Source organism: Ipomoea triloba, chromosome 11 (assembly GCF_003576645.1).
Source record: "Ipomoea triloba cultivar NCNSP0323 chromosome 11, ASM357664v1".
Taxonomy (NCBI): domain Eukaryota; kingdom Viridiplantae; phylum Streptophyta; class Magnoliopsida; order Solanales; family Convolvulaceae; genus Ipomoea; species Ipomoea triloba.
The window spans coordinates 2,577,924-2,604,534 of NC_044926.1; the positions used below are offsets into that span (position 1 = coordinate 2,577,924).

The 26,611-nt window shown below is 34.6% G+C and overlaps 2 protein-coding genes, 2 non-coding genes and 1 pseudogene across 5 annotated transcripts; 1 reads left to right on the plus strand and 4 right to left on the minus strand.

The window, feature by feature from the left end:
• Positions 1-6,258: 6,258 nt before the first annotated feature.
• TRNAK-CUU lies at positions 6,259-6,331 on the minus strand. The gene has a single exon. It is a non-coding gene; the product is annotated as a tRNA-Lys (tRNA).
• Positions 6,332-6,405: 74 nt separating this feature from the next.
• TRNAK-CUU lies at positions 6,406-6,478 on the minus strand. Its single transcript has one exon. It is a non-coding gene; the product is annotated as a tRNA-Lys (tRNA).
• A 1-nt stretch (position 6,479) lies between these two features.
• LOC115996263 (photosystem II repair protein PSB27-H1, chloroplastic) lies at positions 6,480-7,247 on the minus strand. Its single transcript, XM_031235432.1, has one exon. It carries the CDS (start codon positions 7,185-7,187, stop codon positions 6,681-6,683), a length of 507 nt encoding a protein of 168 aa, XP_031091292.1. The 5' UTR covers positions 7,188-7,247; the 3' UTR covers positions 6,480-6,680.
• A 2,992-nt stretch (positions 7,248-10,239) lies between these two features.
• LOC115997519 (mitogen-activated protein kinase kinase 5-like) lies at positions 10,240-11,733 on the plus strand. Of its 2 annotated transcripts, none has more exons than XM_031237089.1 (2): positions 10,240-10,323; positions 10,594-11,733. In XM_031237089.1, the coding sequence occupies exon 2, from the start codon at positions 10,613-10,615 to the stop codon at positions 11,591-11,593; it is 981 nt and encodes a 326-aa protein (XP_031092949.1). In that variant the 5' UTR covers positions 10,240-10,323; positions 10,594-10,612; the 3' UTR covers positions 11,594-11,733. The 2 variants fall into 2 exon arrangements, with proteins under 2 accessions (XP_031092949.1, XP_031092950.1); XM_031237090.1 differs by lacking the exon at positions 10,240-10,323 and adding an exon at positions 10,325-10,369 and having other exon boundaries at positions 10,598-11,733.
• Positions 11,734-11,953: 220 nt separating this feature from the next.
• LOC115996961 lies at positions 11,954-16,672 on the minus strand (annotated as a pseudogene).
• Between the last annotated feature and the right edge of the window lie 9,939 nt (positions 16,673-26,611).

Genomic DNA, 26,611 nt, shown 5'->3' on the forward strand with positions numbered 1-26,611 from the left:
CTGTGCTAATCATATTGTCTCCTTCAATTAATAACCACTTTCACAGTATCTGTTTCAGGAATCACTTTCTACTCAACTACTACAGTGAACATGTTTAATTGGAGATTATTAATTAACACTGCCAACGTTTAAGAAATCTAATAATAAGCACATTGTACTCAAATGACATATAGTAACTCTCCCATATGGGAGGTCATGAGATTGAGTCTTAGTGGAGATGATATTGACTCTTTGTGCTTTAACAGGTTGCGAAATAGAGACTAACGATAAACAGGATTAGTCAAAGTATTTTGTTTTCATTCAGAAATTTTCTGGGGCCACAACGCTAATTTACACTTTGTGGTCCTTTTTCCCTAGGGTAACAATATAAGTTTAACCCAGAGCGTACCATAGAGTAACGGTTGTGGGCATTTTGATAAATTAAAGATTTGTATGATAAAATTTTATACTAGCATAGGATTGAGTTTGTGATGTTAACTATACAAGCTAAGGCAGTTGAGAATGAAGCGGAGGACGATGCGAAATCAGGGTAGATATAAGTAGCTTTTTATATCTTTTTTCTCTGCTGCTCAACTTCGGCTTCCACCGCCGGCCTCCGACCGGAGCTCTAATGGAGCTTTGAGCCGGCGGTTTTGGTCACCTTCTACGTTTACTCTCGCTCTTCTTCCGCCCCGACCACCGTCGCAGCTCCGTCCGCCTCCGACCACCGCTACAGATCTTCTTCTTCCGTTTTCTTTCCCTTTGAATAAAATAATAGTAGGTAGGTATTGGGGTTTGTGTTGGTAGTCTTGAACTCCCAACCCTACTTTGGCTTTGCCACTTTTTATTTTCTCTATTATTGTGTTTTTCCTCTAGTTACTTTCACGGGCTTTTTCCTCTCGTTACTTTCACGAGCTTTTCATTATCATTAGCATAAATCGTTTAGTTTGGTTTCGGCAAGTGTTGATCTTATCCTGGGCGAGCAAAAAAGAATGATGATGAAGACCCAGATCTTTGATGAAGCTTTAAGCTCCTTGAAGGAACATAGCTTCCTAGTTATGAAACAGTCTGCGATTCAAGTTTTCTATAGCATAGTTAGAAAAGTTGTTTCTATGTCTAACTGTAAGAAATAGTTTACCATTTCATTGATCGTTGATGTAAACGTTTTATGTTATGAATTAATGGAATAGCTACGTTTATCTTTAAAAAAAAAATAGCTTTTACCATATAACAAATCTTAAAATATATGGTCACATAAATGTGAACACAAAACATTAATGATTAAGGTAAGAACGAGAAAAAAAGGGATTTTTTTTTTTTTTTGAGGAAAAAGGGATTTTATTTCATCGTATACGTTGGGACAATAATGTGGTGATGTGAATTATATTCATGTGGCCCTACACAATGCTAGCTATCTAGTCTCCACGTCTTTGTTACATTGCAATTGTTTTCCCACATGTCATTTAAAGCTTTGGTTCTGCAACACTCGATCGAGTTTTCGAATTACGTGGTCCATGCGATATGGTCCCCCAAACGTGTCCAATTTTTCTTTTTATTTTATACGCGTAGTTATTTAATTATTTGTTTATTCTGATCATGAATAATAATAATAATAATAATAATAATAATAATAATAATAATAATAATAATAATAAGTCTGCATGGACAATTAAGTTAAATTATAGGAGTGAAATTAAAAAAAAAAAAAAATCATGAATTGAATCTCATCACCACCAACCAGTAGAGGTGCCAAAACGAGTTGACGGGCGAGCCTGTCGAAACTCGTCTAAAAAGTCCACCAAAATACGGGACTAAAGAAAGTCGCCCTGCCCTGCCTTAAGCCCGTGGGTTTTGGCTGAGTTACCATGATTTAGTAAGCTGTCCAGTATCCACTCAACATCTCTCTTGTTTTTGTTGATTAACGTTGTACTGTTTGTGTTGGAGAAAAGTGTACCTAAATCCAGCCAAATTATCCAATGAAAACTACCTAATTAATCGTCGACAATTACAACTGCCCAATGTGATTAAACAGTGAAACCCCACATTGTTTAAGTCAATGATGAAGTCCTGTTCACATAGAAGTCATCAAGGTTTCGAGTCAAAATGAACAGTCAATATTAGAAATGGAAGAACAGCTTTTCTCTCCTTTGTTCTTTTTTCTTGACGTAGAAGGTACGATGAATACAAACTGATGGATTGATTGATGAGGTAAACCCTAAAGTATTAGAATAAGTATTTAGCCTTCTATGGTATGTAATATTCTTACTTTAAGGTTTAGTTAATCTTCAATTACAATTATTGATAGTTAAAGTAACAAAATATTAGTACGATTGAAAAACATCATATATAGGTATAATGTAAAAGTTAGTATTTCTACTCCAACTCTCTTAGAATGCAAAGTGCAATCATCAGCTAGTGATGCCTTGTCAGCTGTGTTGTGGCGATGATTCTGGGTGTATAGTAGTAACTGTTAAATAAAATTAATGATTCGATGTCTGACACGCATGCTTAACAAATTTTGGCGATGTCCGATTTTGGACTGTTCCACTATGTTATGAATACTAGTGATATAGTTAAGGGTTCCAACGTAATATCTTATCAATTATGCTAATATGCTATGGGGGTGACATTATATATAAGCATTACATAAAATTAATGATGTCTGACACGCATGCCTAACAAACTTGGATTTTTAAGTTTTGGACCCCTTTACTTGTTGGATTGTGTTTATTAGACTATATTGACACCTAATATTCTATCAATAACAAACTTTATAATATTGTTAACTTTCAAACTCTTGGAAAAAAAATAGAAATTAAGAACATATAAAGGTAGTAGTCTTTCAATTGGAAAAATGATGGTATTCACAGTATTAACAACTTTTGTTGGTTGATGACAGCTCTAATATTTTAGAATCAAGAATACCAAGATTCTGATACCTCTGTAACACACTATGTGTGTTCCATACTACTTACGTTATACTTGTGCTTCCAAGTATGGAAAGAAACATGTTGATGAATGGAACCAGTCGAGTTGATTGGACAGTTATGAATTGTTTATCAGAAGATTAAATGTAATTTTATGTGAATGCTGTCTATTAATCTTTTCAGTTTAAATTTTAAACTGGTCAGCGAGTTGATCAACTATAAGCAATTTAGTTAGACTAATTTATCTTCTTAGTTCTTTATCAATTTACCTCCTAAGGTCACAAAATTCAAAACACACCTTAGATAAGAATGAAAAGTAAATATACTCCTTACTATATTTTCAAATTCACTTTAATTTTCCTAAGAAAATAATATACTGCCAAAATATAAAAAATTTCTGTGGATTCACCTTCTTGAGTGGACCCAGAGGAATAGAATCAGAATATGTATCTAGCATCTAGGATCTCATCAAATTATGATCCTAATATTCTATAAAAATATACTTCCTACCTTTAATTTGTCAAGACTTGATTATATATATAATCTAAATTATCTTATCAATTAAAAAAATTATATATACAAAGTTAGGTATACATCATACTAGCATCGACATTTATAGACATGCCCATACTTTCAAATTGTATTCTAACTAGTTTTAGATCCGTGATCTCGCTTTGATATAGTTATTAAATTGTAAACATTTACTATTGCGTAAAAAATAATTGTTCATAATTAAGACGCAACTTATTACCTTATAATATGGCAACCCATGCTTTTGAAAATTAGACACTCAATGCCCATACGTACTTTTTGGATTCTTTTTGAACAATTGTTGGCGAAAAAGATGCATACTAACTTATTATCTTTAACATGGTATTATAAAAGTTTTCATGAGAATATGAAATAGGTAACCTCCATAAGTACTTTCTTTGATTACGAGAAATTAAAGTTCATACTTAGAGGTGTATTCTGAGTGAAGTTTGCCTTGTAAACCTAGTCATAAAATGACTAATAAAATGAGGTGAATCAGTTTAGGTTGTTCATATATATATATATATATATATATATATATATATATAGCTGACCGACTCAAATCAAGGCAACTTCTGGACTTGGAATCTCAACAAACTAATTTATAAAAAACCTTAACAAATGTTAATTATAAGTTTAACTGTTTAAGTTTAACCTGAATGGGAACAATAACCAGTTTAGAACCAAAACTATTGGTTTATAGTCATACCAAAATGCAACCCATATACAGACCAATTCAAATGGATATATTTCAATTCGTTTTAAGTAAACACGTAACGCAATTCAAATATACTCATGATTTAATACAAACAATAAATCCCATACTAACCAAAGAATAGCTCAAGTGACAAATGAACTTCTTTGTGGAGAAAAATTCTGAGATAACTCGGATTCGATTTTCACAAGTGACAATTTTTCTTGGGCTAGCTCATGCCTTTCGGAGTAAGCGAAAATTAACCGAATAATCCTGAATCGTTAAACAGACAGACGGATAAAGACCTGAAACACCTCGTGAATTTACACCAAAAAAATAAACCCCATGCTAGATTCTAATTTGCAGTTATGCTCAAGACAAACAACATAATGTGTACAATATTGAAAAGTTCAATTTGTTTGAGTACCAAAAGTGCATTTCTTATACAACAAATGCTAATATAATCTATTCATCTTCCATAGGTGTCGTGTAGCCCAGTGACGATAAGATTAGTTGGCGGTTATGATAAAAACGGTTGACCTGATCCGGTCCATTGAAATTGTCTAAAGCCGGGCTGGAAATGTTATAAGTGGGCTGCGGTTTTGACAGTTTCAGTTGGGCACGGTACATCCTACACCGTCAGATCTTCTTATTTTAGCCGTCGGGTTTTGATGATTTCACTCATTTCCACGTGGTCGCATCACAATTTATCTTTTTATGTTTTATTTCATTTTTTTTTTCCTTTTGGGTTCACTCCTGACAATGCCTAACTTTTGTGTTTTTCCGTAACATACGTTATTAATATTTTTTTTTTAATTTAATCGATGGTCGTACATTTGACAAATTGACCTCACAAAAAATTATAGAGAGATATTTAAGTTAAAGTCAAATGTTCACCATTAGACAAATTGAGTCGTGACCGGGTGGCCATGGCTATTATTTCAGCAACCATGCATGAATTAACTTTTGTTGTGAAGTTAAATTAGGAGTATAGTTTAAGTGTCTATTATTTGGCGACGGTATTTGGTAAGGTTCAAAAAGAACTGAGAAGAGTTCAAGGCGAAAGTTATGCAAAATGAGAGTCGTTGCTCATCTAGAATGGGTGAACTTCTGATTATTTTTCGTGATAGAGTTAAGATTTTGGCTTAAGCTACACTCAAATTGACCAACTAAGAGAAAACGGAATGGGGTGAAGTTACAGTATCAAAACTGGTGTCATGTCTAAAATTTGAGTCCCATGCACTACAAAATGTGGGCCTTGGATATTCATATATGTTTTGAAGTAATACACAGAGGGGGTATTTGGGTTCAAGTACCCAACGAAAACATAGGCTATGGCCCAAGGTTTGAAGGCACAGAGTCTAGGACATATAAAACGAGCGGGGCAAGGCATGAAATGGCAATAAAAACTCAAAGCCTAGCCCAAAGAATCAAAGAATAAAGCATTATGAACCAAAAACTTCCCACCTAAACAAAGGAAATGGGGAAAATTGTAATTTTTACCCCTCCATAATATGTTAATTATCAATGTCACCCCTGAATTATTAATGATGTAAATGTTGCCCCACAATTTTCAAAAACGGTACATATATTACCCCTTCCGTAACGAAGGAGGGGCAATATTTACACCATGGGAGGGGCAATATATGTACCATTTTTTAAAATTGAAGGGCAATATTTACACCACTAATAATTCAGGGGTGACATTGATAATTGACATATTATGGAGGGGCATAAATTACAATTTTCTCAAGGAAATGAGAAAATCCAAAGAGTGAAATGTGTTTTTTTTTAGTAGTATCTGTTCATACATACTTTTCTCAACTTGAAGCACAAGAATCAATGTTACCACACTGAAGTTCAAATCTGAGGCCTCTCATTTGAAAAGCCACAACTATGCCGCTTGATCATAAAGCTTAGTTTCTAGTTTCAGCAACCAATGCCAAATCAGAATCCATCAAGGTTATTAACTATGTAGATAAATAAATAAATAATTATTAGCCATATGACATGGAAACATACCAAAAGAAACCATGGCAACGCCAACCGTGGGGCTCGAATCTAAAAAACACAACAAGGCGGCTTGCGCTCTACCAGTTGGGCTAATGGTTAAAGAATCTAAAACCTCGCCCACCCTGGGGCTCGAACCCAAGACCACAAGGTTAAGAGCCTTGCGCTCTACCGACTGAGCTAGACGGGCAGATGACAAGTTTGCTGAATGATCCATTAATGACTGTTATCCTCAAAATAAAAATGTTAAGAAATCTAAAACTTCGCCCACCCTGGGGCTCGAACCCAGGACCACAAGGTTAAGAGCCTTGCGCTCTACCAACTGAGCTAGACGGGCCTTGCTATGAACGTTAATGGCTGTTATTTTAGTTTCCATGATTCTTTACACACTATGAAAAGCCAAAGAAACATAATAATAATAGCCAAAAATAAAATAGTGAAATTCTTGATAGAATATCATACCAAAAAAGTACATACATATATCGATCTCTATGAATTGAAGCCACTAATTAAGCTAGTAGCCGTTCGTTTTCTTCTTTTTATCTTCCTCGTTGCAATGCCTTCTCTGCAGTGTCCATCTCTTCCAAGATCCTCTGCTTCCTCTTCGCCGGAATCGGCGCCGTGGGTCCGAAGCTGATATAATGACCGGACACGGCGTTGAGCGCCGAGTACATGTCCCGGAACGACACGCGCCCCAGGAGGGCCTTCTCCCGCCGGTACTTGGCCACCCAAGAATTCGACGCCTCTCTTAGCTCAGCCACCGCGTCCGCTATGTCCGGGTCCCCTTTGTTCTTCGCCATCGTCGATCTCACCTTTCCGATCACCTCCGTCGTGTCCTTCACGTACTCCTCGTCCGAAGCCGCCCGTGCCGCCGGCACGGCGACGAGAATCGCCGGGGAGAGGACTCCGGCGGCCAGAGAGAGGAATTCGCGGCGCGTGGGTAGCGTGGCGGTGGAAGTGGTGGCGGAGATGAGTTTGGACCGGATGGGGGGTAGTAGGGGTTTAGGGGTGGAGGTGGTGGGGGTGATTAGGGTTGGGGAAGCCATGGATAGTGGTGAGGTTGTAAGGAAAGAGAGAGGGAGAAGAAGAGGAGAGGTTGTGGTGGTGAAAGAGAAAAGAGAAATATGGAAGGTGAAGTGGGATTTTGCCACGTAGGATGATCATCTTATCTAGATATATAGTTTATGGATGAGAGAAGATGAAATTGGATTCTATGGGGTTCATATGCACTCTCTTGACACGTGGAATAATTAGAGGTTGTGGTCTAGTGACACTAGATTACACTTCCACAATTATCGACAAAAAGTAGTATAGATTGAGTACCAGTGGTTCAATGATTGCCTTGGCGAGTACCGATGGTTCAATGGCCAAGGTCGGCTCAAACAGTTAGCCTCGATCTAGGGGTCGCACATTCGAAGCATGTCTCACTATAAGCAATAGCAACATTCATTTTTTTATGAGTCAACTCCCATGCCGACCTCTCGAAGTAAACAGAGATTAATCGGGTGGACTTGAACCGTAAGACGAACGAAAATAAACACGAAACACCTCGTGGTTTACACCAAACAAAAGTAGCAACATTTTTTTTTTAAGTTTCCATAGTACTAAACTTTAGAGCAAATATCATTTTAGTCCCTCAACTATAATATATGTATCAATTTTGGTCCTTGACTATTAAAAATTTCAAATTAGGTGCACGACTATTCAATTTGTATCACATTTGGTCCTTGACTATTAACATTTTCAAATTAGGTGCATAACTATTCATTTTGTATCACATTTGGTCCTGTCGTTAAATTTTTCGGTCAAATTTCCGGCGAAGTCACCGGTGACCGACTAATTTATTTAAGTTTTATTTTAAAAATTATTTTAATACTCCGTAACTTTTAAATAAAAAAAACTTAAAAATAAAAAAAAATAATAAAATAGAAAACGCCCGTAACCCCCAATGACTCGTCAGAAATTTGGCCGGAAAATTTAACGCAGGACAAAATGTGATAATAAATTTAACAAAAAAAATTATAAACTAGCGACTTAATCCGTCGCTACGCTTTCCTTCCCACGCATCCCACGCTAAACCGCCTACAGCTCGCATCCCACGATAAATTTTAGACCGCTGCCCAACCGCCCAACGACGACAGCACAGCCGACCGCCGCCGTGCTCGCGTCGTCCGCTGTCCGTGAATCTCGTCCGCTGTCCGTGAATCAACTATTGTCCGCTACTCTGCCGCTCCGCCGAACGCCTACCACCGTCACCTAGTATGACTCCGAACTGTTCTTGATATTAAATTATAAACTAGCGACTTAATCCGTCGCTAAATGGAATATAGGATCAGGCAAACGGTCTAAACGCACAGCTAAATGGAATATAGGATCAGGCAAACGGTCTAAACGCACAGCTCGCATCCCACGCTAAACCGCCGACTGCTCGCATCCCACGGCTCGCATCCCACGCTAAACCGCCGACTGCTCGCATCCCACGCTAAACCGCCGACTGCTCGCATCCCACGATAAATTTAGACCGCTGCCCAACCGCCCAACGACGACAGCACAGCCGACCGCCGCCTGCTCCGCCGTGCTCGCGTCGTCCGCTGTCCGTGAATCTCGTCCGCTGTCCGTGAATCAACTATTGTCCGCTACTCTGCCGCTCCGCCGAACGCCTACCACCGTCACCTGGTATGACTCCGAACTGTTCTTGATATTAAATTGTTAGGGTTTAGGGTTTAGCTACTTTTGACTAATCAGTCTGTTGTCTTTCAATTATGTTACTTATTTACTTAACGAGCTAAATGTCTTTGACAGCCTGCAGATTGGGATGAGAATGAATACATAGATGAGTCTTTTTTTACATAAGAAGCCAGAGGTATGCCTTCCTAACTTCTTTTTTTTATCTGTCTTTACTTGTATTTTAGACAATTGGTAATGAGTCTCATTACATAATTGTGAATATCTGCAGGGGTATGATGACATCCTCAAGTAGATTCCTGATTCTGATGCTAAGAAGGTGATAATTTGATTAAGATGTTTAGTTTCATCCTTGTTTCATAGACTTGATAATCAATGTTAAAATAATACTCTATACTTACTGAATTCAGTCTCTGTTTGCAGCCTGAGGACTGGGATGATGAGGAGGATGGTGATGATATGAGGAGGATAGGTAGCTGCTCTTTTTTGTTGTTCTTGATTTCTTTCATATGATCATTTGAAGTGACAAAAAATATATTGTAACAATGAAGCATGTATGGCACCCTCTAATTTATTTCTCCAAATTTATTACAGATGCTCTAGGATCCAAAACCCAATGTGATACTCTTCCAATTATTTTATTTGTTATTTTATTGATGTGTTTCTATCATTTTTTTCTTTAATTAATTTTCTGGACTCCTTTATTACTTTCTTTGTAAAATTCATTATGAGATATAATTTTCCTTTAATTCATAATATAGCTCCGAGAAGTATTTGTGCACTGAAATTATTATTGTATTAGAATATGCATCTTAAATTATATATATTGTTTGGTACTAGTGTTGGATAATTCTATTATATATTGTGTTCAATAGTTTGGATTATATAAATGATGTGTTGAGACGTTTGAATTCTTTTAAACCAACATTTGAATTATTCTGTTGTAGTTTGAGATGATCTCTTTAACTTGAACATTTGTAGTTAATTGTTCCAAATAAAAGAATTAGTAGTTGGTGCAAGAATATGCTGTCCTGTGTAGAGCCTTTATTCTATTTTTATTCTATAATAAAAAAAAAAAAAGAAGAAGAAACTATTAAAGTAATAATTAATGGGTTTTCATGTGTGGTGGCAGGAGGCATAAATTGTAGCACAATCTTTTGGAAGATATATAGGAACAACATCTTTCTGCCTGCGGAGAAAAGGTACAAGTAGGGATGCCTTTTGTGTTCATCAAGAGATTTTTATCTTTTTCTACCTAATATGAATATATGATTCTGTGTGCAAGCATTTCCTACTTTCTTGTGCCATATAAGAAATTCTTGAAATTCTTTTACACAGTTTAGTTGTTTTGGAGCTGAGGATCGCATTTCAGCAGGCCACAAGCCATTCTTGAAATTCTTTTACACAGTTTAAGCAGGCCACAAGCCATTCTTGAAATTCTTTTACACAGTTTAGTTGTTTTGGAGCTGAGGATCGCATTTCAGCAGGCCACAAGCCATGTTTTGGAGCTGAGGATCGCATTTCAGCAGGCCACAAGCCATAGGTTTATCTTATTTTCTTTGTCCACATTAGTAGATTTTTGCGGCTTTGGTCACACCGCCTGTTGTCCACTGGCGGCGGCGACATTTTGCTTTGCGTTTGGGAACCCAATTTGATGACCCAAGAGGGTTTCGACCCCTTGTTTGGGTCATCAAATCTGGGACGCCACCGCTGGTGGACAATAGCACCGCCAGGGGAGTCATCTGATTATTAATTTCTTGTTTCCACACAGTACTTTAGTCTGAGGATGGATCCCTTTGATGTTGAGCATCCGCCCCAGCCTGTTGTGCTACCTGACTATCTGTTACCTGTAACGGAGCTCCCCGCCTACACTGCTGTGACTGATTTGCGAGAGTTTACAGATATCACTGAGAAGCCTCTTAAAGACGGTAAAGTAACTCTAATGGAATTTGGAGATAATTTCTTCATCCTGAAGACAGTAGGATTCCAAACCATAGCGAATCCACTTGCGGATGAAGAATATGAAATTCAGCGGCACTTACGTTTTCACAGTCACTTGAACATAATTCAACCGATTCTTATACAAGTGGAGGCAGCTAGATCCATCACGAAGATAGTGTATCCCTATGCACCGGAAGGTTCATTGTTTGGGGTGCAAATCCCAAACGAGGGGACTTTGGCCATTTTGGCTGAGCAACTTTTGAGGGCTGTGAGGCATCTACATGCCCAAGGTATCCTGCATCTCTCTATTCAGCCTAGGCACCTACTAGTCTACCGTACTGGTAGACTCGTAGTGACTGGTTTGGGGGTGGGAAGGTTGGTGCGCACAGCTATGAGGCCAGTCAGTCCGCAACACATATTGGTTAAAGCACGTGTTAGATATGGAGGTGCACCTTTTAATATCGGAGCAAGGTACTTAGCGCCGGAGTACATTCGTGCCGCCATTGAGAGAAGGGATGTTTATGCCAATGCTGATGAAAATGCTCCTGCTGCTGATATGTGGGCAGTGGGCATAACACTCTGGGAATTGTTCGTGGGCAATTATCCATTCGACGGAGTTGATTTTAGTAATCCCGACCTCCCTACGATTTACAATGCAATAGTAGCCGCAGCTGTACCAGATTTCCTCACCCGGGCATCGCGGGAATTCCGCCAGTTCCTACAGTGTTGTCTGCAGATACGTCCGGCGGAGAGAAGAACCGCAAATCAATTACTAAGGCATCCATTTATTACTGGGATATTTGGGAGGCCTGTACGGCGGCGGTAAACTTTTCATTTTATTTCGTTTCAAACTTTCAATTGCTTTCTGTGAAATGCTAGATGGTTGACTCTGTACTGTAGTAGGGATGTAAACAGTTCTAACCAGATGTAATCTGAACATACAACTCTGAAATGCCTTCATCTCGAGCTCCTATTGAAATTTCTAACGTGTAATCAATTGACACTGATATTTGTTGTATCAAGTATAACCAGAGATAGGGGTTAACCTCCAATTGAATTGAACATACAACATCAAGGTTCCTGATAAACCCAAGAACGACCCAAAGTCAATAAACGGTACGGGTAAAGAAGGCGATTCATTAGAAAGGGCAGAGTGGATTCACAAATGTGTAGATTATTTATACATTCATAAAATAATTATCGTTACCTCTTCAGCTGGCTCTTGGCCCTCTGACTGGAACAGAATCGGGCGACACCATTTGTCTTCGTTCATTAAGCTCGAGTTCTGAAAGTGAGCAACTAAAGCTGCTTTTCCCTGGATTCTCGCATAAGCCAATGAGGCAACTTTTTCGCTATTAAACTTTTCCCACTTTTTCCCATTGAATACCTGCACAAATGTTTCGAGTTGAAGCAATTATTGTACCCATAAGAGATGTTTAAAAGGGACACCATTATGTTAAGCAATTCCCGACAAAGAGAGCACAATCTCACAGTAACAAATTCATTGAAACAATCCAACTCTCTACAAGAAAAAATTTCAGTTTTTTCGCACTATTAACACTCATTATAGTTAGGAAAAGAAGATTAACCTCATAATACTTTGAGGAGAAACCATGTTGATGAAAGCATAGCCAACATTAAACTTGTTCTGGGGACACGGGCAACATAATTAGTAACTGTATTTAAGTCAAAATTTCCCGGAAGTATAAATACGGAAAATCGGAAATAATAGTTATGCTTACCTTGAAATCAATAGACAAGTAGAGGAAATCATATGAATTTTTATGGGTCTCATCAATTGCTGTGAGTAGCATCTTTGAAGTATATCTTTTAGGAAGAAAACTAAAATGTTAATAATAAACACTATTATGCGATTCTAAGTTCCAAGGCGAAAATAGAGATACTCTTAATTGTTTGGGATGTTTTTAATCATCAAAGTAGTCCTGGGCAGGGACGGACCCAGGATTATAGACTGAGGGGGGCCAATTAGAGACTTAGAGTGAACTGTTAAATGCATTAATATTCATTTAATATATATCAGACATCATTATATTACAAATTTATTAAAATTTAAAACATATGTATTACATATCACAAAAATCATCAATAATTAAATATATCACAAAAATAGTACAATAATATTTAGAAAATACTTGGAATAAATATAAACTAACCTAGTGACCTTTGAAATATTTGATGAAGATACCACCAATTCACTCAAGAACTTAGGCAAACCCAGCCACTGCAACCTGCAGGAGCAAGGTAAACTTGTAAAAATGAGCTCTGGCAAAAAATGGATAATGAAACAAAAAGAAAGATGATTTCTTTGCTTCCCTGCTGAAATGCTGAACGAAATAAAGAAGAAGAAATGTAGTTTTTCTCCTCTTTTTCGGCTGCTTCCTTCCAAAAAAAAAAAAAAAACAAAATAGGAATCAATAAAATTGAGAGTTGAACTGTTGTCTGTTGAAGTGGAGATAATAGATCGATTAGTAGAGTAAGTGGGTGTTTTGTTTACAAAGTAATTATTCAAAGCTAAAAGAAAATAAAAAAAATTACCAGATTTATTGATGAAGAAGAATAAAAGATTGAAGATTTGAAGATGATGAAATTCAGGAGTCGAGTTCAAAAAAAAATTCAGGAGTCCAAGAGTGAGTGAAAATCAGGAGTGAGCTTAATTTGCTTAATTTCTCTTGTATTCAATTACTCTTCTGAGTTCTGGAACAAATGAACAAAGACAGACACAGAGTGGAGCCGTGGATGCAACAAGTGGTTTCAACATTTGCAAATAATAATAAGTAGTTTAAGTTAAAAACAATAAGTAGAAAAGTATAGATGTACCTCATCAATGTTGTTCACACTGCCCTCATCACCAATAAATGGTGAACCAACTGGCAAAACACCATCATCCTGATGACCACAATACTTAGCAATAGAATTACTTCCCTTGTCAATTCCCAAAACAATAAAAGGAGATTGTAGGCTATCAATCTGCTCCTTCTTCATCACAATCTTGAAAAGCATCCTATGATTTGTAAGAGCCCCCAACTCAATAAGTAACATAAACTGCAGTTTTCAGTAATGAGCCTAGCCATCCTCCCACCCACATTCCTCTCAACAGGAGAGTATATCTCTACTACCCTGCCTTTAATATCTACAATAACACATTTCATTGATAATAATATAGATTACAGTATATGGGGAAACTTTGAGATTTTTAAACATACCTATCAATGACTTGTTGGAATATTTCTCCACCTGCTTCTTATCAATAGTTGCATGCATGAAGGTCCCCTAAATTCATAAAAGAAGAGAAAACAAATTAACAAAAATGCTACTGTTAAAACTTGCATTACTGCACATGTATAAGCATTACTAACCTCTTGATCATGAAAAACACATTCAATACTCTTAATGTGTTTTGATTTCTGACTAACAGGTACCTCATACGTGCAAACCAGACGTATTCTAACAGCCTTGGGTGGTATAACCGGCCTTAAGTTGAGAACCAAGAAGGAATTGACCATCCATGGCAACAGTAGTATTACAAAGTTGTAGTATATTTGGGTGCACCGGTTGCTTATGTAGATGTCGAAGGGGATTGTATGAATATATATACCAAGAAATCAGCATAGATGAGAGCAATGTAATCATCACGCAGGAGATATAGCCGGTAACCTATTTAGGATTAAACACCTAGAATCGGTTTCCAATGCAAAGAACAACTAATAGACCAATTAGAATTCATTTAGAGATAAAAGAGAAAAACTTGGACACTATAATCTGTGATGGATTTAATTAACCCGGGGTATCCCGAATCATTAAATCTAATAAATAAAGGAAAAATGCTAATAAAATGATTGCAGAGAATCAATAAATAACACAAAGATATTTAAAGTGGAAACCGAAACGGTAAAAACCACGAGCCTTTTTGGGCTAAGCCAAGTCGAAATTCACTATGTTTGAGTGGAGTACATGTACAAGGGCAGCCATGGCTGTAGAATGAAAGAGGAAGATGAAGGAAAAGGTAAGGAGAGATTATATGTAGAAGAGAATGAGTTTGACCCTTTGCTGGATCTTCCTGAGCCTTTAAATAATGTTTTTCCTTTGCAGTTGCAACTTCCCGTAGCATTTCTTACTTTCTTGCTGGACTTCTTCTTGTTTTGACTAATACCATTACTATTATAAATAATAATATTAATAATAATTAATAATGGTAAGACATATTATTCCATCAATCTGAATAAGCGGAAAATAAATTATTTCGAAAACAAAATCTCAACCAATTAGAAATAAGAATTAAAAAATTAGTAATGATGATAAGAGATGGGTAATGCTTAATATGAATTAAGACGTTTGCTCAGACCATAACTTTGGGAAGGCAAATCTCTACGCCCATGATTTACGTAAAAAATTGAGAAGGAAAATTGTTGGATCAATTTTTGTGGATGAAAAAAAATGCAAAAAGAAAATCAATTTTGTTGGGCGGGAGAATGGAGCAAATCTATTAGCCAAATCCCCTCTCTTTATTATAATATAATAAGAGATTATGTATCACAACAATAATACTAGTAGACCCAAGTTATGCCTTTGATCTAGGAGCTTCGGTTTGAACACATTAGTGTACCGGGTGGGCATATGGCACAGTGGCAAAGGGCAAGCCTGATGTCGCGTTCGAGAGGAAAATAATGATTGGAATTAATTTGCGATGTCGCGTTCGAGAGGAAAATAATGATTGGAATTAATTTGGCGTAATATCAAGAGTCACTTTTAACGAGACGCACTTCTCGTTCGGAATTCTTCATGCCAGCAGGTGCCAATGCACACGAGTTCAAGCCTTTTCGAAGTCATTTTGGGATTTGATTTGCACCCCTTGCGCGCGAGAGAGAGCCTTTATGTCATACAAGTCAATTAGCCTAAAAAAGGCTCTTGTATTTATAGTGGGTGAAATCCCCTTCCCAAACCAATGTGGGACAAAGCTACTCAAGCTTTTCCTCACTTCAAATTCCATCTCCAATGGGTCTACTTTGAGAACCAATTTCTCATTCACCCATTATCCATTTTGAGCGTATAATATATCGATCTCTTCGTCTCACTATGAAGAATCCGAATCCACTTTGACCCGACCAAAATCGGATGTGGACCCTACATATATTTATACCACAAAAAGGCCACTTAAATGCCATTTTATTGCTAATTTTCCAACATTTTGTTATCCATCTGGTTCCCACTGTGGATTCTACTACTTGGACCACGTTCAATCAACCCCTCGCCGTTACTTGACCCAATTCCCCCATAAGAACCGCTTCCAAAAAATATTGGAACGTTTCTTGACAACGGCATCATTCTAGCACTAGGAGAACCAGTTTCAGTAAACTACCGGCAAAAGCAACACCCATGCATATTCATTGCCCCCGGGGAACCCATACTCATCACATGGCTTCCGTTTCCGTTATTATGACTAGAGCTTGCACTGCTAAAGGAAACCGGGCTTATATATGATATTTCGGGTGACTCGGGGAAAAACCCAAAATGCCTTTCCAGACGGAGCAGATCCCACGTGATGGTGTGACCCAAGGAATGGGCCCTGTCTACGCGAATAAGGATAGCCTTGTCCTTGTGCATTGGATTGGATACAAATTAAATGGTTTCCCCATTGATGATGTCGTTACGCTCCGACCAGAAAGCGTTCCGATTCCAGATGGCTTCGATCGAGTCGCCAAGAGAGACGGATCCCGAGCTCGAACTTAGTTTGTTCTCATTCAACGAATAAGAATGATGAAAATTAAAGCTACTCCGATCCTTGGGTCGATCTAGTATTATTACTAGTTACCTGATTTACATGGCTAACCCGTCCAATAGGTGTAATCTTCACGGGGTTCGAGAGGTGGGAGGCAAGTCCCGACATATGATTGCTATTTACAGGGCTAAGATTTCTCAAACTGACTGAAATTATGCAACGGATTCGGCTCGACCGGACTGCCAAAATTCGGCCAGCTGCCTGTTACATATTGCCATCACGTCAGCTTATATACCACCTAGGCACAATTACGACTAGGTTCAAGCTTTATCCGCTTCCCAGCAATGTCACTCCTATTTGTTGCGCCCGCGGAAGTGGGATAGATCAGATTGCAACAATAATTTGAGAAAGAAAAATAAATGAGGCACAGATTTTACGTGGAAAACCCCTAAACAAATTAGGGTAAAAACCACGGGCAAGGGTAGAAGAATTTCACTATGAGAAAATAGGAGTTACAACCACTCTCTAACTAACAAGGAGAAAACAAGGATAATTCTCTTTTGCTAGGAAGGAGAAATACACTCAACAAACTCTCTAATATCTCTAGTATATGAAGGAAGAATAGAATGATTTGGGATGGCTAGAATGGCAAATGACCTCCCTATTTATAGTTGAGTATTATGGGTCATTTTGTAGTTAGTCTAAAGTTTAGGGATCAAACAATAAATTGTTCTTCAATGCCTAACTTTGACTTGCCTAACATTGCCTAATTTTGCCTAACAATGTTGATCAAAATTTGCAGCTTGTGTGCTGCCTAATTCTGCCGACAATTTAAAGCTTTAAGAGCTGCCTCAGATCAGCAGCTCTAACGTCATACAACTCAATCAACTGTTATCATTTCTTTGTGGGTTTATCTTGTGCAGAGATCAGTGCACTCGAAGGTGCAGATCAACGACGTGACGTTCAACAACATTTGGGGGACATCGACGTCCAAGGTTGCGTTGGCATTGCAATGTAGCCCATTGGTTCCATGCAAGGACGTTAATCTTGTGGACATAAACCTGAATTATTTCCTCCCCTGTGAAGGGTCGCCGGGCGCTGTCGAGCTGTAGAAATGTGATCGGAAAATCCAAGGGGATACTGTCCCCGCCCGGTTGTTTGTAGAGTATTTCGTGGAATTTCATGATTGTTAATTTGAATAATGTACTTAGATTTGATTACTTAAAACAATTTAACATAAAATGTAAAAAATATATATATATATTAACTCACATTGTTCCCTATATAATCTTGCGATGCAGGAGGGAAAACAAAGTGAAGAAAGAAATGTTTTGTTTCTTCAAAGAGTGTCTGAATTCAGAATGGCAAATGGTTCACTCCCGAAGGTATATTCAATAAGGAGATTTTTGGATCCTCTTCATGAACCAATAAAAAGAAAGAATACTTGAAACAATTCTCAACAATTGAATAAACAAGAAAAATAAAAACTTAAACAAAGAAAAATAAACACTTGATCTCCTCAAGCTCTTTTAATTCTAAAGCTAGAAATAATCATACAATACCACCAGATAAGCTAATTCCAGACAATGACCCCAATTTTTGATCGCTATAAAAAATAAGTATATAGTTTGGTTTTGTTTTGTCGTTTTGATGGGGATTAGCGCTATGACACGTCACACATACTTGTGCAATTATTTACTTTAGAGGTTTTTAAGCCCTTGCGAGAATCCAAGCACAATTATGAACATAAGTAGAGAATTAAACACTAATATAAATATAAAATAAATACGAAATAAATACAATAAGAAAAGATAGCACTTAAGCTAGAAATTATTATTATCAAGATGCTATAATATCTTATGGATTAGGAAGAACAATAATTATGGATCAAAGAGCTGGGGGCATACACTTAAGAATTCAAGACTATTTCGTGTCTTGAATTAGAGCAAGATTCCTTAGTACTCATCAACCCCGAGCTCTTGAGGCTCCTCGGTATTAAGGACCCCATCCCAATTCATCTCCTACTTTCGTTGTAGCAAAGATTCTCCAATTACTTGCCAACAAAAATAGCTAGTGATCATTAACAAGTTACAAACAAAACCTCTCATACAAGTTTATGATCCAAGATTATAATTCTTCCCTTTATGAAATTATTAACATGGTAACATCAAGATAAATAATAAATTCCTAACTAAAACATAATTAAGAACATAAAAGGAATAATATAAAGCAATGAAATAAATTTGCATGCATATATAATAATAAAATTAAAGTAAGAAGTAGAAATTACAGAAGGAAGAAAATAAAGAAAAGTAATGAAAAACTAAGCTATGGAAATTATTCTACATTGCTAAGTCTACTTCTCTCCTGTTTTGGAATGAGGACTGCCCTTTTATAGGCCTCAGATTGGAGCAGAAAATGGGATAATCATCAGCCATGATGCCACACGACAAAATTATTGCAGCTTCTAGACGTAATAAACTTCATTCTCGTTAGGCCGGCCATCTTGCTTGTGCTGCTTGCCTGCTTCACGTTCTCCGATCCTTGGCATTTGGCAATACATTTTACAGATCATTCCATTGTCTATTTCTTTGCTTTCTATCTCCAATTATGCAACCACTTTCACTTTTCAATTTCTTAATTTATCTTCATGCATGCTCTCGCCATCATCACTGCAATTTATTATGTTAGCTACGGTGGCCAATTAAAAATAATAATAATTCCAAACACAACATGATTACCACTTCCTAACATTAATATTATGTTCAATTATCTTTTCTTTATAACTTTGATCAAATTGTAATTATTTAACTTAAATGAAGAAAATCAATATTATTATGAACATAACAATATTAATATTTATTAGTAGAAATGAGTTTAAATATGCATAGAATAAAAATATGAATAATTATGCACTTATCAACTCCCCACACTTAAAACTTTTCATTATCATCAAGCAAAGGAAACTAATCAAAGCAAATTAAATCCAAAACAATTAGACGATCACCTCACAATTTTACTAATTAAAGCAAATAGAAACTTTAAAAAATGTGCCAAATGAATTCCCTAACATCTTTTACAAGAAAACGATAGAGAAATTTATATATTCTCACAAGGTGACACTCACACTCTTATTAGATTTTTATTCAATAAGGCTCCCCACAAAAATACGGTCGCCAATCTGTCACAAATTGGTCTTTAATTTTTGTGTACGAATTTACCGCTAAAATTAGCTATGTATTTTAACGACGGAAAAAATCTATTGTAATATACGTCGCAAATCCGTCGCTAAATGTTCATTTAATAAAAAATTGAAAATTTGTAACTAATCAGGTCGCTAAATTAGAAACGAAATGTGTCCGTCGCTATTCTCGTGTTTTTTTGTAGTGTATATGCCGAAAAAGAATATACTAGTATAATTGCCTAATAATTATTATGATAATTATGTTAAACATGGTCGTTGGATTTATATTATAATAATTTCAATTAAATTATTTTCTCATTTTTTCCATATGTATTTTAGTAATAATATAATTTCATAAAACATATTACATATCGTTTTTTAAGATGATTGCAGACAAACAAGTTATATATTATTCAATTAATTGAGTGAGATTTTTGCATTAATATTATAATCAAATAAATGTATACTTTTAAATATTAGAATTGTTTATAATTTAATCTTTAATTTTATTATCTAAATACTAAATATATAATTAAAAAAAGTTTATCTATGCATGCACAAGTAATATAATTGGACAATTATTTGCTCGAATTCATGCAATGATAGCATCATAAAACATATTCGATCCAACCTATTTGATTAATTGCATTGTATAATATTTACTGTTATAATTTATATAATTATATATCGATCAAATATTTTTAAAATATTATAACAAATTCATTCTGTGTAACGCACATAAAAATACTAGTAAAGGGTAATACTGCAATTGTACTTAGATAATTTAGTCTTTTTTTTTTTATCTACTTTTTGCTTCTGTAACAAGTTGATATTTGTTCTTTAAAAAAAAAGTTCCAATTTATTACTCTTAACATTGGTTGCTTTTGGATCCCGAAATTTAGACTCGTACAAGTCCACATGGATTACTTTTTGTTAGTTGTGTTGTCATTCTAAATTTGTTAATTATGTAGTTACAACATTTTACTCATATATGTATTTAATTTCCTTAATTATTTATATTTCAACTATCATTTTTTTCAAATTTGCTTCATTGTAATTGCTATGCTCTTCCGTACATCTTCACTCTACATTCTAAAGAGACTTTTATAGTTTTCTCACTAGAAAATTATGAGTTTAATTATTGCCCAACATTCTCCTAGTTAAACTAGTTGCATAGAGTATTCTCATGCGATTTATCTTTCTTATGTGAGTTGTACGCTATAACATAAGAAACAGAGTTTATTTCATGCACACTCTTAACATTTTATGTAGTAACACTGAATTTACTTTGTGACCTAAAAAAGTCAACACCCATAGGAGACATAACTAAATTGCTAAGATCTGTCAACTTTAGACATAATCTCCACACTACCGCTGTTAAGTTCCGAATCTCTGATCTTTTCCTATTTATATTTTGCCGCCCTTAAGATAGGAATATTTAGGGTGTGTTTGGTAACCTGTAAAATGACTTCCGGAAAATGTTTTTCGAGTTTTCTGTGTTTGCAATGTCCTGAAAATGTGGTCAACGGAAAATGTTTTCCGTTGACCAAGAAAATCAGTTCATTTTTCCGGAAAATGACTTACGGAATTTTTTTCCGTAAGTCATTTTACGGAATCGCCAGAATAGCTGTTTCACATGTTTTCGACCGAAACCAATCCATATCACCCATGACCATGGACCAAGGAGGTGGGGAAACCGCCGAAAACATTTGCTACATTTTTTTTTAATTTTTATTTTTTTTTATAAATTCTATTTTTTATTAAATACCATTATTTTAATAACTATTATAATTTTTTATATTTTAAATAAAACAATTACAATGTTTAATTATATAATTCTATCCATTTTTCAGAAAATGAACCATACACGCAAAGACAGTTTTCCATAATACATCCAAACACTGGAAATTAAACTGTTTTCCGGAAAATGAGTCATTTTCCGGAAGTCATTTTCCTGCTTTCCAAACGAACCCTGTTAAAATTTTACAGGGCGTTTGGTTGGGGGGGAGGGGGAGGGGGAGGGGGGGGAAGAGTTGTAATTCGGCGGAATTGGAATTTAATGAATAAAGTAGGAATTAAAATTACAATGTTTAGTGGTGGTAGTAGTGGTAGTGGTGGTAGTGGTAGTGGTAGTGGTAGTAGCGGTGTAGTAGCAGTAGTAGCAGCAGTAGTAGTATTCTTTCAAAATAATAATAATAATAATAATAATAATAATAATAATAATCTTTATATATATAAAAACAAAATCTTCCAAATCGAAATCTTCCTTCCCGCCCAAAATATTGTACATTTAAAACAATTAAAATAATAGAATAATATTAAAACAATACAATTTCTATACTACAATTCCAATACAATTCGTATAAACAATAGAATAATATTAAAACAATACAATTCTTATACTACAATTCCAATACAATTCGTATAAAATAAATCTGCTATTAAAACACGAAATCCAATACTACAAAATGAAGTCTACTATTCTAGAATTCCTATACTACAATTCTAATACAATTTGTATACTACAATTCCTCTACAATTCCTATACTACAATCTATATCTACACTATATATAAAAACAAAATCCTCACTTTAAGATTCTCACCCAAAAGAGTCTTACAATATTTAGGATGCGATTATTTCTTATTTTCCTATTCGTTGTACAATTCTACATTACAATTCCTATCATACTACAATTCTATCGTAATAAGACTACTATATATAAAAACTAAATCCTTACTTTAAGCTTCCCCAAAACAGTCCTACAATATTTAGGATGCGATTATTTCCTATTTTCCTATTCGTTGTACAATTCTACATTACAATTCCTATCATACTACAATTCTATCGAGACTACTATATATAAAAACTAAATCCTCACTTTAAGCTTCCCACCCAAAAGAGTCATACAATATTTAGGATGCAATTATTTCCTATTTTCCTATTCGTTGTACAATTCTACATTACAATTCCTATTGTATCACAATTCTACATTACAATTCCTATCATACTACAATTCTATTGTAATAAGATACAACCTTATATAAATCACTAATCCTATATTGTGAACGTAGTGCAATTATTCCAAACCTCTCCACCTTCAAATCTGCAAATTCTGTTGTTGCGGTCAAGATATTGTTTTATTTAATATTGCTCAATTTTGTATTGTTTTATTTAATAGGAATAAAATCATGGTCATGTTTGGTCATATTGCTTTATTTTGTATTTATTGTTATGCATTTTTTATGTTGTTAGTATGCTGCCTTTTTTTTTTTTTTGAGTTTTTTTTCAGCTTTTTGCTTGGTTTTTTAAATTTCATGATCTTCCTTAGGGAACTTGCATCCATTTACAAACACATGTTTAAATTTAAAGATTTTGGATCATTAACGGCTACCAGAGGAGTGGATAGCAATAAGATAATTGGTAAATTCTTCTTAAAATTTTGTTCTATGCTGGATGTGTTCTATACTGCACAAACTAATATAATTAATTAATTGGTAAAAAAATTAATAAAGTTTAATTGGTAACAAAATTTTATTTACCAAATTATGACAATAATCGGCCTAATTTTATAAGAAAAAATAATTTATTAATTATTATTTACATCAATAATAATAATTCAAATACTTATCTATAGTTCTATATCTATACTACTATTAATAAATATAAAATAATCCTTTGTGAAATTTCCGCCCAAACAATAGTAAAGATAAAATGGAAAAGAAAAATGATTTTACTAATTGATTGAAAATATAAAAATATTCTAACGAAAAAAGAAATGGAAATTAGGCAAATTGGAAAGGAAAAGGACATTACTAATTGACTAAAAAATTATTTTTAAAAAACTTTTAAGAAAGTTAATTACACTTTCCTTTTGAAAACTTTAAATTATTTAAACTTAAAAAAAATTAATTAAACATGTGTTGTTAGATTATTTATAATAATTACAATTAATTCATTCAAATATCGAGAAGGAAGAAAAAACTAAATGCGATACAGTGAACATGAATATACTTAAGTTATAAAAGTATAATTTCACATATATTAGTGTAATTGACTATTAATAATTGTCTAATAATTATTATGATAATTAAACTAAACATTGGTCGTTGAATTTATTTTTATAATAATTATAATTATAATTAAATTATTTCTAATTTTTCCCATATTTATTTTAGTAATAATATAATTACATAAGTCATATTATATATTGATCTTTTAAGATAATTGTAGACAAACAAGTCATATATTATCAATTTATTGAGTAATACTTTTGCACTAATCTTATAATCAAATAAATGTACATGTTCAATATATATTTTTTATAATTTTATCTTTATTTTTATTATCTAAATATATAATAAAAAATTTATCTGTGCATCGCACGGGTAATTGGACAATTATTTGCTTTAATTCAAGTAAGGAAAACATCAGAAAACATAATCGATCCAACAAATTTCATCAATTGCGTTATATAATATTTGATGCTATAATTTATATAATTTTATATCGATCCAAATATTCTTAAAATATTATAGCATATCCATTCCGTGCAACGCATGGGCGAAAATACTAGTAGTATAATAATAATAATAATTCTTTCAAAATAATAATAATTCTTTAAAAAAGAGTAATAATACTAATAGTAATTTTTTCAAATTAAAAAAAAAAAAAGACAAAGGGTATGAGAGTAGAGGCAAAATTGTTTAATTTATTTGAACTTCACCTCACTCTGAAAAATTTCTAGATCCGTACGTCCCTGCTTGTAGGTACCATGTCTGACCACCTAAAGGGTTATTGAGTTATCGTGATTTAACTCATCTACAACTCTGGTAGGGTCACGATGTAGAGGACCTAGGATAAGAGATTCACCTTTTGTACTCAAAGGAAAAGATTGTTTGTTGATTTATGTATAATTAAATCATTGATGAATCAATGGGTCACAAGCAAATGTAATGATGGTTTTAGAACATTTTGTTAATCATGGTCTTTGCACCAGGCATAGGCTTGGCTCACCACTACAAATATAGTTGTCTGTCCTAATTTAATCACCCTTTGGATAAGGATCGATGAACAAGTTTTTCATTTTTCCAGTCAAAAGTCAAAACTTATAAATTACATTTCAGTTTTTTTTTTATATGATGTCAAATTTATATATATTGTGTTCTTGACTCATAATTTAGATAACCTCTTGCAATACATGCATGGGAAAAATTTATTCTTTTAGTTTCATGTCTATGGCGTAAAAGTCAAGAAACTAGATATTTCATAATGTTAATTGATTATCGATTAACTTTTAATTTATATTGTATCGTTAATTTTTAATTTAGACAAATTATATGTATAACTTTCACGTGGTTAGAGTTGTCTAAATATTCTTAACCACTTCAATTCGTCTTACCACATAGTAAAGTGATGGGATACTGGGATGGAGACGGGGTGAGGTGCGGGTCAGAGTATTTTGAGTTTTTAAACTTTGCAGTAATTTCATTTTGATTTATTTGAACTTATTATTAAGTATTAACTTTAAAATATTATAGCATATCCATTCTGTGCAACGCACGGGCGAAAATACTAGTAGTATAATGATAATAATAATTCTTTCAAAATAATAATAATTCTTTAAAAAAGAGTAATAATACTAATAGTAATTTTTTCAAATTTAAAAAAAAAAAAGAAAAGACAAAGGGTATGAGAGGAGAGGCAAAATTGTTTTTCTACCCAACAGAATTGCCCCTCCTCTCCATTGAATTGCAATTCATGGGGGTATCCCATAAATTATAATTCATCATTTGGAGGTAATTACAATTTCCCCCAAACTACACTCAACTAAACAACCCCATAGTACCATGAAAAAGGAGAAAAAATATTTATTCCGGATAACAATTTCAATGTACACGTATGTACTTGTGTAAGGCACAAACAAACGAAAGTGGCAATGTTAACTTGGCATCGACGATTCTTAACGTAGTAAAGAGAGGGGAGGAGGAGGACTCTATTCTACACTCCTACTGATGATAAAGAAAGCTGTCGAGAAATAGCAGTGACTAATGAATTTGCCAAAGCATAACCCTAACTCAATTGGTTCAATCGAAGCTCGAATTTTATTAAAAATTCAGGGTTTATTAAGAGATCTTAACTGATGAGATAAAGATTCTTTGTGAATGTGTGGAAAGAAGGTGGATACCTGAAGATTGATATGATGACTCGAATTTACAAACTATTGTATGAAAAGAAGAAAAAAAAAATAATGATGTGTGGGATATCAATACTGAGTAGAGACGTTTGGAAATTGGAATATGGAACCTCCAATCCTCCATGAACTCAATTGGTTCAATCGAAGCTCGAATTTTATTAAAAATTCAGGGTTTATTAAGAGATCTTAACTGATGAGATAAAGATTCTTTGTGAATGTGTGGAAAGAAGGTGGATACCTGAAGATTGATATGATGACTCGAATTTACAAACTATTGTATGAAAAGAAGAAAAAAAAAATAATGATGTGTGGGATATCAATACTGAGTAGAGACGTTTGGAAATTGGAATATGGAACCTCCAATCCTCCATGAACTCAATTGGTTCAATCGAAGCTCGAATTTTATTAAAAATTCAGGGTTTATTAAGAGATCTTAACTGATGAGATAAAGATTCTTTGTGAATGTGTGGAAAGAAGGTGGATACCTGAAGATTGATATGATGACTCGAATTTACAAACTATTGTATGAAAAGAAGAAAAAAAAAATAATGATGTGTGGGATATCAATACTGAGTAGAGACGTTTGGAAATTGGAATATGGAACCTCCAATCCTCCATGAACTCAATTGGTTCAATCGAAGCTCGAATTTTATTAAAAATTCAGGGTTTATTAAGAGATCTTAACTGATGAGATAAAGATTCTTTGTGAATGTGTGGAAAGAAGGTGG

Bases quoted from the DNA above. Each gene is read 5' to 3' on its own strand.
- LOC115996263 (XM_031235432.1), bottom strand. From the start codon at position 7,187: ATGGCTTCCCCAACCCTAATCACCCCCACCACCTCCACCCCTAAACCC.
- LOC115997519 (XM_031237089.1), top strand. From the start codon at position 10,613: ATGGATCCCTTTGATGTTGAGCATCCGCCCCAGCCTGTTGTGCTACCT.